The 15,276-nt window shown below is 38.5% G+C and overlaps 1 protein-coding gene across 17 annotated transcripts in view; it reads left to right on the top strand.

The window, feature by feature from the left end:
* The window catches only part of grip1 (glutamate receptor interacting protein 1), a 554,262-nt gene that overhangs the window by 361,501 nt on the left and 177,485 nt on the right, over positions 1-15,276 (top strand). For 9 of the 17 annotated variants that reach the window (XM_049473330.1, XM_049473334.1, XM_049473325.1 and 6 more), the window contains exon 2: positions 7,177-7,269. In XM_049473330.1, the coding sequence (XP_049329287.1) occupies positions 7,177-7,269 (93 nt within the window). The remainder of the gene's footprint in view (positions 1-7,176; positions 7,270-15,276) is intronic. The other 8 variants (XM_049473333.1, XM_049473336.1, XM_049473324.1 and 5 more) reach the window with 1 other exon arrangement.

Genomic DNA, 15,276 nt, shown 5'->3' with positions numbered 1-15,276 from the left:
CAAGCTGTTTTTCAGACTGGGTTCTGGAAAAAGGGATGAGGATGGGAATGATGCTGTTTCCTCATATTTATCTCTTTCTACTAACAGAATTGTATTCTGTTTGTGGGTTGTATCGATATATACAGGGGTTGGACAATGAAACTAAAACACCTGGTTTTAGACCACAATAATTTATTGTGGTGACGGACAGTTCTGGTGGAAACAGGAGAGTTGAGGTGCACATTCTGGTGAATTCTGCCGTGATTTGATCAGCAGTGGTTTTATGTTTTTTATTGGATACAATCTGGGTTAGCACCCGAACATCCCTTTCAGCCAGCTTCCTCTTACAGCGTCCCCAGTTAATCCTGTTGGATGTGGTTGGTCCTTCTTGGTGGTATGCTGAAGTTACCCTGGATACCGTGGCTCTTGATGCATCACAAAGACTCGCTGTCTTGGTCACAGATGCGCCAGCAAGACGTGCACCAACAATTTGTCCTCTTTTTAACTCTGGTATGTCTCCCATAATGTTGTGTGCATTGCAATATTTTGAGCACAACTGTGCTCTTACCCTGCTAACTGAACCTTCACACTCTGCTCTTACTGGTGCAGTAATGTGCAATTAATGAAGATTGGCCACCAGGCTGCTCCAATTTAGCCACAAAACCTCCCACACTAAAATGACAGGTGTTTCAGTCTCATTGTCCAACCCATGTATATGCCGTATTTTACCGTATGTATGAGTGGTAGTGTGCAGTGCCTGTGTGCTAATATAATGCTGAGCTCATATAAAGCACTGAGCTGAGAAGATGTCTTAGCCAGCAGCTCTTCTTCCTTCTACTCTTCTACTCCCCCCCTCCTACTTACTCCCACTCCTTCAGGTAGAGGAAGTAAATGGACGGATCCACAGATGTTGGGAGCGCTTCAGGGAGCTTCCCTCTCGTTTTTTTTTTTCTCGTATTTCCTGTCGAGCTGCTGAAATGAATCTGCCGTGGCTCACAGTTGGAGCATCATGAGTGCCAGGTGCTCCACATCTGCCTCCTGCCATAAAGATCAGCTTTATGTTGTAGGTCTGGACCTGAGGCTTCACACTGCTGTCCTTGAGCCTTTAAGCTCTCAACAAGTTTGTAATAGACGAAGTTGAAGGACTGTGTATTTGGCTAGATAAAATTAAAATAGTTAAAAGTCTCATTCCATCATTTTTTTATTGATTTTAAAATGTCTAGTAGTGGTTTCTAGCATGAATAAATGCCATTTGAGCTGTTTTTTGTACAAAAAAAAGGAAAAAAAAGAACTCCGGTGATCCAGTACGACTTTATTATGGTTGAGGAGTGGGCGGGGAGAAACGAAAGGATTTCGGCTCTTGCTCATGAATATTCATTCATGCAAACATATCGCCTCTGATTGGTTCTTAGCAGCAGTTAGAAATGGTTTAAAATAAATACTTTTTAACACTAATAACAGTCTTTGCAATGTCATGTTATTTTAAAACATGTGTAATAATGCCCTGCTAAGTGCATTTCAGCCACTAACCTAGTCTTAGGGTCTCTGTGAAACCAGAAATCCACCGGAGATCCTATGTAAACCTACTTTCTTACACAGAGGTGGCTAGTCCAGGTCCAGAAAGTAGAAATCCACCCCAGGGTTTTGTTGTTTACTTTCTGGACCTGGACTACCCACCTCTGCTTACACAAGATAGCTAACTAGCTAAGTTACTAGTGTAAACAGACCTGTTCTAAACATACGCACCTAACTAGCTCAGTTGTACTTTTCGCTGGTGGTTTTCTATAGACAAATTCTCTTTGCCACAGGGCCCGCTTTACCTACCGCTCAGTGCTTTATCTCTGTAACTATTGGCTGTATCTCTGAAAACATTTAGTCCTTTGAGTTTTAGAGCTGTATAACTGACTGTGGGGGAAGGCAGGTAGGCGTTCTCTGCTGCAGTGTTGTTATCCAATCAGAGGTGATATGTTTACAAGTATGAATATTCATGAGCAAGAGCCCAAATCCTGTCTTGTCTTTATTCAGAGACCACTAAATCAGTGATCTAAAGCAGGGCTAAACAGAAACACCTGGCATTCATTCATACTAGAGACCACAACTAGACATTTTTTTAAATGAATGAAAAAAATAATGGAATGAGACCTTTAAATATAAATAAGTTCTGCATACTGTAAGGTTATATATAGTGTGTTTTAGTGTGTGTATGTGGTTCTGCTGGGAGCAGTAGTGCTGGTTGTACTGGGAGAAATATTGGTTGACAGCAGCAGGAAAGAAGGATCTGTGGTGACGTTCCTTCAAACACTGTGGATGAAGCAGACCGTCAATTTAGAAGCTCTCCAGTGGTGTCAGAATGTCCTTCATGGAGTGGGTGTTGCTGTCCATCATGGATGACAGTTTAGCCATCATCTTCCTATCTATCACCACCTCCATCAGGTCCAGGGAGCATACAAGACAGAGCTGATATTTTTTTTCTATGCATTAAATGTCAATGCAGTGTTTTTTTTTTATTTATTTTTTTTTATGATAGGTGCAAGGGGTCGGCGATATGTCCCTAAAATAATATCACGATATTTCCAGGTATTTTCGATACTCTTGTATCAGAAATGTATCAGTTGAAAAGTATATGAACCCTGGCTCTATCTTGTTCTCTGTTGAGCTGATGGTGCAGATGACTTGGCTCCATCCATCTCTTTTGTTTAGGGTCTTCTGAGTAAATGGGTTCTCCTGGCTGTTGGGCTCTCAGTCTCGAGTCCTGTCCCTCAGCTGATTAGATCATCCAGTCCCAGATGGTGAGCTTCCTCCATCCACTCACTCAGACTCACGCTGCTGGATTGATGTCCAGATTAATTCTACATGAGCTCTGCATCTGTGCTGGTCTGCTGCTGCTAGAGGCCAGTTGTTGTTGATAATTGGTACCATTTCTGTTATAGACTATCCACCGAGGTTCAGTCTATAACCTGTGCAGTGTTTTCAGTGTTTTCTTCATCACATGTTGATCTGATTAAAGGAAGAGGGATGAGACTGATTAGGCGTTAGAGTAGATTAGAATTAACTCCATCTGTTTTTTTCTCTTGTTTACGAAGAGTAATTAAACCGGTTAATTGGTTGCAGGCTGACTTATTGGGGACTAGCATTGGAAATGACCTGTTTGATTGGAGTAAAGTATCATACAGATATTGTCAAATATCCTTTCATTTCTTTTTTAGCTAAGCCAATTGCCCCACCCATTCAGCTGCTAGTCAGCTGTATATTCCTTATTCCTCCATCACAAGTAATGCTTCAACACAAGGAGGGTGAAGACTAGCACATGCCTCCTCCAACACATGTGAAATCAGTCAGCCACCACCTCTTTTTAAACTGCTGCTGATGCAGCATTGTTTAGTAGCATCACAGCACAGTTGGAGGAAAGCACAGCTACTCGGTTCTGATACATCAGCTCACAGATGCCTTGTGCTGATCGACATCACCCTAGGAGTGCTGAAAGGAAAGATCTACCCACCCAGAGAGCTCATGGCAAGCTACATGGCTTGGATTCGAACCAGATAATTATCTCCTGATAATAGTGGCAGTGCTTTAGACCACTGGACCACTCAGCACTCAGTGTTGAGATCATTTCTTAGATAGTCTTTTATAAATTTAGTACTTGATTCATAATTGTGTGAAATTTTGGCCTGTCATGATAATTACGTTATCAAATTATTGTACAATAAATGGACATTACCTCGTTAATTTTTTTTTTTCACAATCTTTATATTGTCTATTGTGTTTATACACACAGTGTGGTTTGCAGTAGGTGAATTAAAAAAAAACTATATTTACATCAGCTCACAGACGCCCTGTGCTGATCGCCATCACCCTAGGAGTGATGTGGGTGGGGAGAGAGCGCCATCTACCCACCCAGAGGGAGCAGGGCTAATTGTGCTCCCTCTGAGCGCCGGCAGCTTGATGGCAAAGCTGCATGAGCGGGGGTTCGAACCTGCGACCTCCTGTTCATAGTGGCAGCGCTTTGGACTGCTGGACCACTCGGCGCCCTTGGAGTTTCTCTTTTTATTTATTTATTTATTTGTTTTGTTTACTGGTAAACTTAGTTTTGAACCAGCAGTTTTTATTTTTTAGTAGGGGACAAAATCTATTAAAATCGATAAAAAAAAAATTTTGATTTTTTTTTTCTTCATATCGTGCAGCCCTAATGAAATGGGAATGTCAGCATCAGCATCATCTTAAAGTTTTTAAAATTTGAGACTTTGCACCAGTAAACAGATACACTCCAACTTTCCAGACTGAACTTTGCAGATGTGGAAATCTGTTCCTGCATTTTTCTGCAGAAGAACTGAAAGTGACTCATGCTCCTGAATAGAATGGAATCTGTAATGAAGGTAAAAGGTGGAGGCAATTATTGCTGACAATTTTGATTTGATGTGATCGGTTGTGTGGAGGCGTGTGTGTGTATTTTCTCAGAAGCCTGAAAAATGAGTAACTTGTGCTTAATGACTGTTTTGACATGGAAATGAGATAAATGGCTGCTGATCTCCTGCTCTTTGGCGGTGTTTATTATGTTTGTGTGATCTGTGGGCTGGTAATGGGCTTTTCTTTGAGGCTCTGAAATGATGTTTGACTGTTCGGATATTAATGAAGTTACTTGTCACTGTTTGATTACTCATAAATATTAAACGGCTCATCCCTGCTGATTGCCCATTAGAGGGAGCGCGGTGTATACAGTGTGTTACCGCGGGGGACGCGAGGCCCGCTCGTCAGACTGAGCGATGCTGAATGGGAGCGGTGAGTCAGCGCCGCGGATTCTGCCACCCTGCTGGGGTAAATAGCGCGGAGCGGAATCTGTCCGGGATTAGTCTCGGGAATGATCGCGGTCCTGTTTGGTGAATGTAGATCCACGGCTTCGGAATTTCGTCCTGCAACACGGAGCTCACCAGTCGCTTCAGTCGGGACAGAGTCTCTCATGCTGACTGACTCGTCAGGATTCTGTGCCTCGGTGCAGTTTCTGGGGAGTCAGACTACATTACCCAGCAGCCTCGGCTACATTTCCTGCTATGAATCTCAAGAGCCCAGCATGGTTGTCATTTAAATGTCTCCTGCTGTTTATACAGCCTTCAAGCTTATCAAAGAAGAAACTGTGTATGTGTGTGTGTCCCGTGTGTGTGTTTGTGTGTGTGTGTGTGTGTGTGTGTGTGTTTGTGTGTGTGTGTGTTTTTTCCTTTCCTCCTCTGCTAAACCTCATTAATATATTGAGCAATGAGCGATGTGTTATGTTCATGTCTGTGTGTTTACATGCATTTTTTTTGTTTGATGCATTTCTAAGGCTACGTTCACATTACTAGACTGAAGTGACTCAAATCCAATTTTTTCATGGCTGTGTGAACGTGCCAAATCTGTTTTTTTTTTTTTTTTCTTCAAATCAGATTTGAGTCACTTTTATATGTAGTCCTCAATCAGATACATATCAGATCCATGTATATGTGACATGAATGTGAACGCTTAAATAAATCAGAATTCATTAGGGGTGTTAGGGGTGGGTATCGCCACTAATTTCCCAGTTCGATTTGTTTTTCCGATTCACAAGGTCCTGATTTGATTAAAATTTATTAATTTAGGTAAAATTTCAGTTACAAAATAAATTGTAGCTTCAATATGAAATGTTGTAATTATACATGGAACACTCAAAATTCCATTATTAAAATATTAGTGTCTATATTATGAAGACTTAAAACAAGTTACATATATATATATATATATATATATATATATATATATATATATATATATAGTTAAATGTGACACAGTGCTTCACATCTCTATACAGGTTTGGTTGGAATGGCCACTTTACTTAACTGTTTTTTTTTTTGCTTTTACGCATGCGCTACAACGTACTTCTCTCTTGTACTTACACTCTTGCTGCAGCTGTGCAGCTATAGCTGCGGAAAAACAGCAAAAGCAAACAGCCTGGACCTTTTTCACCTCCTCATCCTGAGCATGAACTTCAGACCAGCTTTTTGCAGTTTCTCCACTCCAGGAAAAGATGCTCCACATATGAGCTGCTAACACATCCATTTCATAAAGCTTTAAAAAGCTACGAGTCGTCTCTCAAATATGACGTTTTTTTATTGTTGTTGTTGGTGAAGAATGGGACGTTTATACACAGTGTATCAATGTGCGCATGTGAGGTGGTGTTTCAGGGACAGATTTATTCACATAACACACAGATACAGATCACTTACATTTGTGAATGTGAACAGTCACAATCTGATCTGAGCAAAAAAACTGATTTGTCGGAAATCTTCTGGTGATTTCTGGTTACATTGTGATTTTTTTTTGTGACTTTTTGTTTGTTTTTTTCGTGGGTAAAAAACAAAAAAAAGTCACAAAAAAGCAACAAAAAAAAATTAAAATATCACAATGTCCAAAAAAACGCTCCCCGCCACCCATGATTTTTTACACGCGACTGGATTTTCAAACAATCCCAATTTGGCGGAAAAAAACGCGAACCTGGCAACTCTGAATGTAGGCGTACTGAAGGAAGGGAAGGAGATGAGGAGCGTTTTAGATTGGGTTTATGTGATAGCGACACCTAGCGTTCAAACTTTGAATCTCACGTTATAAAAAGCTGCTTAATAGCGGGAAACCTTTCAGTTTATTTCAGTATTTCATTTACTGATGCAGGCAATGTTCCATCTGTAAAAGGAGTATGCTAATCATGCCTGGTTGTGTATGTGTTTTTTTAGATAGCAGACCCAGGCAGCCCTGTGTGTGTGTGTGTGTGTGTGTGTGTGTGTGTGTGTGCGTCTGTACCTGTAGGATGTAGCTCCCGGCTTCTGCAATGCCAGGAAACACAGGAATCAGGTGTCGAGCAGTAGGAGAGGTTGCGTTATGTAGGCTCTAACATTTGTATGTGGTTGGTTGGTTGGTTGGTTGGTTGTTTGTGTGTGTGTGTGTGTGTGTGTGGGCATATGCAAATCTGCTGGCTTCTGTGATGTCAAGCAGCACATGGGTGATATTGCGTTGGAAGCATCTAGAAATAGGGTGTCAACATCGATCTCAGCATTGTTTTTGTGTGTGTGTGTGTGTGTATATGTGTGTGTGTGTTTGTGTATGTGTGTATGTGTGTATATGTGTGTGAGTGCATATATATAAAATAAAAAGCTCTATTGATTTCCTTTTCTCTCTTCTTCTTGTGTTTTATAGATGAGGGGCCCTACACTAAGCACTCCAACCCCTCCAGGCCACCAGATGGAGCTCTGGCCATCAGACGACAGAGTATTCCAGGTATTTGTTTGGGTGTGTTTGGTCTTTTAACCTTTCCAGAACTTACTGTACACTAATATATGTGTGTGTTTTATATGTCTGTGTTAGGGGTGGGTATCGCCACTGATTTCCCAATTCGATTCAAAATCAATTTATTTAGGGAAATTTCAGTTGCAATAAAAATTGCAGTTTGAATATGAAATCATGTAATTATATAAGGAACACTTAAACATCCTATATTAAAATATTAGTGTTTATATTATATAAACTTAACACAACAGTTACATCCTTTTTTAAATATCATTTAATGTAGCTTAGTTCATTGTTACACTGTGCTTCAAATCTTTATACAGGTTTGAAATGGCCACTTTACTCAAATGTTGGTACTTTAAGTGTGACATTTTAGCTACATAAAGCGAAAACATAACATGCTTCATCAACTTCTTATTTATTTGCAAAAAAAAAGTGTGAAATTTACCCATACCCACTAGTTTAGATGCGATACTACAATAAGCATAGTGACAATAAAAAGACAACAAAGACAATCGCGTTCATCCCTGGGGACTAATCTGAATTAGTAACATCGCTTCATGGAGAACAGGATCATAATTCCACTATTCACACATTAAATCACTCAGCTACACACATACAAATCTAAAGTCCGGCTAAAGGTTGTTTAGCTTCCCCAGTGAATCGTGCTAAGCTAACGTGCTAAGCTAACGGTAGCTTCAGCTGGTCAGGTCTTACATTAAATCAAGTACAGGTGAAAATAACTTTGGAAAACAACTTAAAACAGTGTTAAATGTACTAGTTTGATAAACAAATGCAGCAGTGAGTGGAAATACAGAAGAATTTCTTAATTACTTACATTTGTGCAGAAACTCGCCCGCAGTGCTGAATTCTGGGGGCTCCAGCTCCAGTTTAACTGAATACCCTCGAAAAATGGATGGTCCAGCGAGATAAAATGCGAGACGTTAAAACTGTACGCATATACAGGGAAAATTTGATAATTCTAAGGGTTGATCTCGGGTTTATATGAATCAATATCAGATTATTTTAATAGATTTTTTTTATTTTTCGAACACACCCGTAGTCTGTATTGTCTGTATTGGCTAGAACTTGGTGATACAATATGTATCACGTTTCAAGTCTTACGATTCAGTATATCACAATACAGTAAGCATGTCGATATGCTGCTATTGTTAAAATCATATTATTTTTATTATTTATTTATAACTTTCATAGGATTAAAAAAAATCACACAGGCATATTTATGAAACATGAATACTTAAAAAAAAAAAAAAGTTAATGAGTACAGTTCTGTTATCTAGTGGGCGGGGTTTAAACACTACTTGAAATGAAGCTCTGTCTGACACAAATCTGTATATGTAAACCATTAATAAATAAGGATTATAGATAATAGAAAATATTGTGCATGCGGAAAATCAGTGCAGTATTGCAAATAAAAAAATGGCAGAGCAAGATTGAGGTAAATTGAGGTAAACCTGACGTAAATTGAGGTAGAGTGAGGTAGATTCAGCAAGGCACAGCTAGATAGATTATTTTAAAATGAAGTGCATCTTTTCAGTTTTTGTGTTTGCTGTGACCAGTGTGAACACTAGGGGTGTGCCATATCGTATCGTACGAGATAATACCACCAAATTTTTCGATATCGTGAGAGATATTATACCCTGAAATATGGTGCCATATCACCCACCCCTAATTATCACATCAGGGTACTTTTTGCTGTTTTTAGCAGTTCTTATTTCTCATTATATATCTACTAGAGACCTGAGTATCGTGGTATTATTTTAGGGCCATATCGCCCACCCCTAGTGAACACAGGGTTGAATTTGCACGTAATGCTTGTGAAGGCTTGTGTATTGTCAGATCACTGCAGGATCATGGTTTGTTTGGGAGTGTTGGCAATTTCCGGGCAGCTGTGAATAGCCCAGTCCAGACTCCATGCTGCTGGATTCATTTAGAACAGACTCATTTATATCAGCTGACTGACAGTTCACTGGCCACACGCTGCCAGAGTGTAGATAACCTCTTCCCCCGGCTTCATGACAAGCCAATAAAGCGTTCAGTCTTCCATAACACTGCGTAAACACCCTCCCTCCCTCCCTCCCTCCCTCCTCCTCCTTCTCTCTTCTCCATCTACACCACCATCATCGCTTCTGTTTGTCAGAATGGAGACATCAGTTCTGCCTTTTTGAAGCTTCACATGATAGAAAAATCAGTGTGGATGGGAAAACAGGAGAACTGTCTTTTATTTCTCTACTTATTTTACCTCTCTACTTCTCTACTCCAGTAGGGCTGGGCGATATGGGAGAAATAGTGTACCACGATATTTAAAGACATTTTCTCAATAAATATATCTATCAAATTTTGTTTTCATTTCCCATTATATCTACTAAAGACAGATTATATATATTTTATATCTGTCCAGTATCATTTATTTGACTATAATCCTGGATATATGGAGATATATGGAGTGCATTATTGGTACCACTTTAAAATAAGACTACCTTTATAAAGGGTTAATAAATGGTTTACAATTAGTTTATTAATGGTTACTAATTAGGTTGTAAATACCTTTAAAAAATGAAAAATAAAATATTAATAATCAGTTATAACACATACGTAGAAAGAGCAACACTGACCTGTTGTTTGCCAAATAGTGAACCCACAGCCATCTATATTGTTGCCCTTTCTAATTATGTGTTATAACTGATTATTAATTATTTTTAAGGCATTTACAACCTAATTAGTAACCATTAATAAACTAATTGTAAACCATTTATAAACCGTAATAAGGTTAGTCTTATTTTAAAGTCTTATTTTACCGCATTATTAGTATCATGACATTCTGGATCATTGACTTCTGTTACAAAGCTGATAAAATTTTTGTATTTTTGAATTTCTCAGTTAGGAGTGTGCCATATCATATTGTATACAATAATATTAATGTAATTTAATTTCCATTTTGTTGCAGTAGTGTATTCTTGAGAAAAAAAAATAATAATATATATATATATATATATTTATTTATTTTTATTCAGTGTTTTTTCATATCACAAAAAGTATCATTATTGCGAAAATACCATGAAATATTGTGATATTATTTTAGGGCCGTATCGCCCCACCCCTAACAATATAAAATACTGGATATCATGAGGGAAGCATGTATCCAAATGACTGTTGGCCCCCCAGGCTCAAGGACTAAAATAATATTACGATTTTTTTTTTTTTTTTTTTTTGCGATATCGATTATCTTTGTGATATACAAAACACTAAAAAACAAATATATATATATATATATATATATATATATTACAACAAAATGAAAATTTAAATGGATTATTGAATATGATATGATATATGGCACATCCCTAACTGAGATATTAAACAAATACAAGATTTTTTAATATCATGATACTGATAATAATGCACTCCAAATATCTCTATATATCCAGGATTAAGGTAAAATAAATGATACTGGACAGATATAAAACTCTGTCTCTAGTAGATATATAATGGGAAAGGAGAAGAGTGTGAATTTTTCTTTTGCTAAAAACAGCAAAAAAAGTAGTACCCTGATGTGATAATTAGTGGTGGGTGATATGGCACCATATTTCAGGGTACAATATTGTTCATGATATTCAGAAATGTTGGCTATATTATTGCGTATGATACGATATAGCACTCCCCTACTTGGGAGTATTGAGATCTTGGAGTAAAGTCTTGAACCGAGCAGTTAGGGCAATTAGGGCAGTTCTAACCTCATTTCCTTCTTCCTCTCCTTCACTCCTCTATCCTATTATTCCCCTTTGTCCTCCTTTTATCCCTATCCAAAGATGTTTTTACCTTTAAACTTATTTTACATTGTACTTGACTATTGTAAGTCGCTTTGGACAAAAGCGTCTGCCAAATGTAATGTAATGTAATGATTATTCTCAGTTTGTGGCAGTGCTGTAGAGTCGTGTTCTGGGTTGTCATTACTTGGGCACAGGAGGGGGTATGGAACATAGTGCTCAATTAGGGTTCTGGTGTCAGATGAGTGGAGGATCAGAGGACGCTGCCACATGGCGCAGAGAGCTAGTGTGCTGTGAGCCGTCGAGAAAAAGCTTCAGCAGTGGCCGTCTGTGAGAAGCATATTGTCGCTGCTGAACATGGAGAAGAAGAACCATCTGGGTGGTGTAGAGCTCTGTTCACTGAATTGGTCACATTCTCTGTGCATGATAGTTACACAGTTTAAATGCCTGTGAACAGTTTCAAATGGCAGAAATATAAGCACAGGTATCTCTAATTCTCATACAGATGTCTATATGGTGCAAACTGTACCAGTGTATCATCCATAACCAAACTAATAACTCCAGATTACCACCTGTAAGGAATGGTTTTCCAACTTTGTTATAGGAGTTCTGGAGGTGCTGAACTCTTCTTAATGGATTTTTTTCTTCACTCTGTGCTGCAACTCATCCAAAAACCACCTGGGTTGGGTGTTTATGTGAGGTGTTTCTGAAGGCTGAACCAAATTTTTTTGTTGACTATCTAACTGCATACATTTTCTGAATTCATAGGCTTTAATATTAATCAACAATAAAGTAAATAATACAAATAAAGAGCAAATATTAATGAATGTATCTTGTAAACTTTTGACTGGTACTTTATAATAAAGATATTAATTGGTAAATTGGTAAATATTTCAGATAATTGAATCAGTCTCAATCTTGTTTCAAAGCTACCTTCCATTTAAGCAATATAATTATATATATTATAAAGACTCTTATTGTGATTGTGAACAGCGGTGTTCATGCTTAAAAAGGGTTTTGCACTGCATTGTGAAACTCATATATTATATAGATGTAGTACACGTAGAGTGATCTATTTTAAGTGTTTATTTCTCAAAATTGTTGATGATTATGGCTTAAAGCCAATTAGATTAATATATAAGACCAATTGGTACTTTTGGCAGTTGGGCAGTGTGCCAAATCCTGCTGGAAAATGAAATCCTCCATCTTTGTAAAAGTTGTCAGTAGCAGAGGGAAGCATGAAGTGCTGTAAAATCTTCCAGGAAAACAAAACTGCACTGACTTTGGACTTTGGATAAAACACAGTGGATCAACACCAGCAGATGACATGCCTCTCCAAACCGTCACAGACCATCAGTAAATTTTACATTTAATTTGGAATCAAGGGAGCAGAGTCTGGAGAAAGAGTGGAGAGACACACAGTTCAAGCTGCTTGAGGTCTAGAGTGAAGTTTCCACAATCAGTGATGGTTTGGAGAGACATGTTATCTGCTGGTGTTGATCCACTGTGTTATAACAAGTTCAAAGTCAGTGCATGCTTCCCTTTTATGGAGATGTGGATTTCATTTTCCAGCAGGACTTGGCACACCAATTGGTCTTCTATAATATTCTAATTTTCTGAGACACTGATTTTTGGGTTTTCACAGGCTGTAAGCCATAATCAACAATTGTGGTTGATGTCCGTGTGCTGTATTTAAGAAACTCCTGTAGAGTAAGTAGATGTTAGTGTACAGTATATGCTTGAGTTTTTCTGTGTTAGCTTTATTTTTTTGAAGCTTGTAGATGCAGCTCTTTCAGATGTTTGGTTATATAAGGACTGAGGAATTTTTATCCTTTAAAGCATAGCTGTTGCATAACTGAGAGATACAGTAGCTGTGGTTCCAGGTACGTTAGCAATTCATAGCGATTTGTGCGGAACTGCATTGTGGGCCGTGTCTTTGGTCACGGTCCCGTTTTCGTGTTTATGCCTTTAATGCCAGTATCCAGTACGTACTTCTGCGGTGTTGCACTGCTGCGGAAGCTCTACGTTTTTTTTTTTTGGTTATTTTCAAATCAAATAATGATTCCATTTTCAAGGACCGCTTGCATTAAACATAAGTTATCTGGTGGAGTAAGTGCAGAATGGCTTTGGGGGGAGGAAGTAGGACTCCCTTTGCTTTTGCTTTAGCTCTCTGAAGGCTTCTAATGCATTCAGCGAGTGGAGCTGTGTTGAATTTTTTAGCATTCTGGTTTAAAAGGGAAATGGAGGGGGGAGCTGGGAGTGGGAAGCTGGCTTCATGGAGCAGTTGACTGAGGATTTTCCCTCCACCCCTAGACCTTACCTACTGCAGTGGGGGGTAGAGAGTGGGAATGGATGTGGATTCAGAGTTCCACAGTGCTTCTTCTTTCCACACAATCCTCAGGAAATCCAGCAGTTGAAGGAGTGATATATTAGTTTCCCTGATTTTGCTATTTATAGGTATATATTTGAGTAAAATTAATATTTTTGTTTAATTATGTAAAATACAAACAACATTTCTCCCAAATTTCAAATAAAAATATCGTCATTTAGAACATTTTTTTGCAGAAAATGAGAAATGGCTGAAACAACAAAAACAAAGATGCAGAGCTTTCAGACCTCAAATAATGCAAATAAAAATGTTTTAAGAGTTCAGAAATCAATATTTTTGGATTACTTTTATGCCTTTACTCCTGGTGCAAAATTCAAGCAGTTTAGCTTGGTTTGATGGTTGTGATCATTCATCTTCCTTTTGACTGTATTATATTCCAGAGGTTTTCAATTTGGTAAAATCAAGTAAAAAACTCATCAAATCATTTTTGAGCTGTATAGAGAGAAAATGAGTAGCTGGAACATTTAGCAAAAAGGTTCTGCTTTCATGTAAGACTAGACTAGATTAGACTAAACGCTTATTTATAGTACTGCCACATCCGTTGCCGTGCCATTCACACGCTAGAACTCTCATAAAATTATTAAATGGTTCAAACATGATGCCAGCACTTAATCAGTTCCCAATTCATACATTCCACACGATAATCGACCAGCTCTAAATAAAGAACGAAGGAAAGGAAGGAGGACAAAGATGTTTTAGATATGCCGTGAAAGATGAATGAAGCCGTAGATGAAGGGAAATGAAAATAAAATAGGTTGAAAATTAAATTAGATGTCAAACTATAAAAGGGAGTGAAAAACTGCGAGGATTAAAAGCAGTTAAAGGTGACGTTTTTTTTTCCCTATACTTCCCCTTTTCCACAAGTAAAACTGCTCCCTGGGGACTGAATGAATTGCCTGTGACATGCTGTGTCACAATACCACTTTAATCCAACACCACAACACACTTCTCACCCTGTCCAAACAGCCCGGTTTAAAACAGCCCAGTTTAACTGCCTGTTCTTTTAGAAAAAGAGCAACTGCTTGCCCCACTCTCCAACGTTTTTTGATTATTTTGTTTTATTTCATTTATTTATTTTTATTTCTACTTTTCTTCCAGTTTTCTCCCAATTTATCTGGCTAATTTCCTCACCTATTTAGCTGCTAGTCAGCTGTACGTCCCCTATTACTAGTGATGCCTCAACACAAGGAGATCCTCCTCCACACGCCTCCTCCAACACATGTGAAGTCAGACTCCGCCTCTTTTAGAAATGTAGCATTGGCGAGTAGCATCACAGCGCACTTCGAAGAAAACCGCAGAGACTGGGTTCCGATACATCAGCTCACAGACGCAGCCTTGAGCTGATCAACATCACCCTTTGCAGTGATGAGGGGAAAGAGCACCATCTCCGGCATGACAATGACCTGTAACAACACATCCAGGGCAAGAAGGTTTTCAAGGTCCTGGAGTGGCCTAGCCAGTCTCCAAAACTAAACCCAGTAGCCAATAGATTTTTGAAGGGACCTGAAACTGTTTATTTTAATTAACTTGAAACATTAAAGCATTTTTATTGGTATAAGATGCTTGAGATGCTCAGTTTGCTTGGTGTTTAATTTCATGTAGCTTCCATGTCACAATTGGATGGTGTGGAGTCACATGACTACACAAGCAAGCAGTAGGGCAGTACATACAAACACTGTGTGGACGGTATTAATAGAATAAATAAATAAATAAATAATAATTACTCAGTAAGAGCAACAGTACTGTACATTATTTAGAGTTTCTGAATGTTGGTTTCCATTCGTTTTCCTCTATTTGCCCAGCCCTAGCATGAGGCCTTAGAAAGACGATTTT

This window comes from Astyanax mexicanus, chromosome 2, assembly GCF_023375975.1.
Source record: "Astyanax mexicanus isolate ESR-SI-001 chromosome 2, AstMex3_surface, whole genome shotgun sequence".
NCBI classification, from domain to species: domain Eukaryota; kingdom Metazoa; phylum Chordata; class Actinopteri; order Characiformes; family Acestrorhamphidae; genus Astyanax; species Astyanax mexicanus.
The sequence above is the reverse complement of the archived record's forward strand: the minus strand, read 5'-3'. Positions and strand labels throughout refer to the sequence as shown.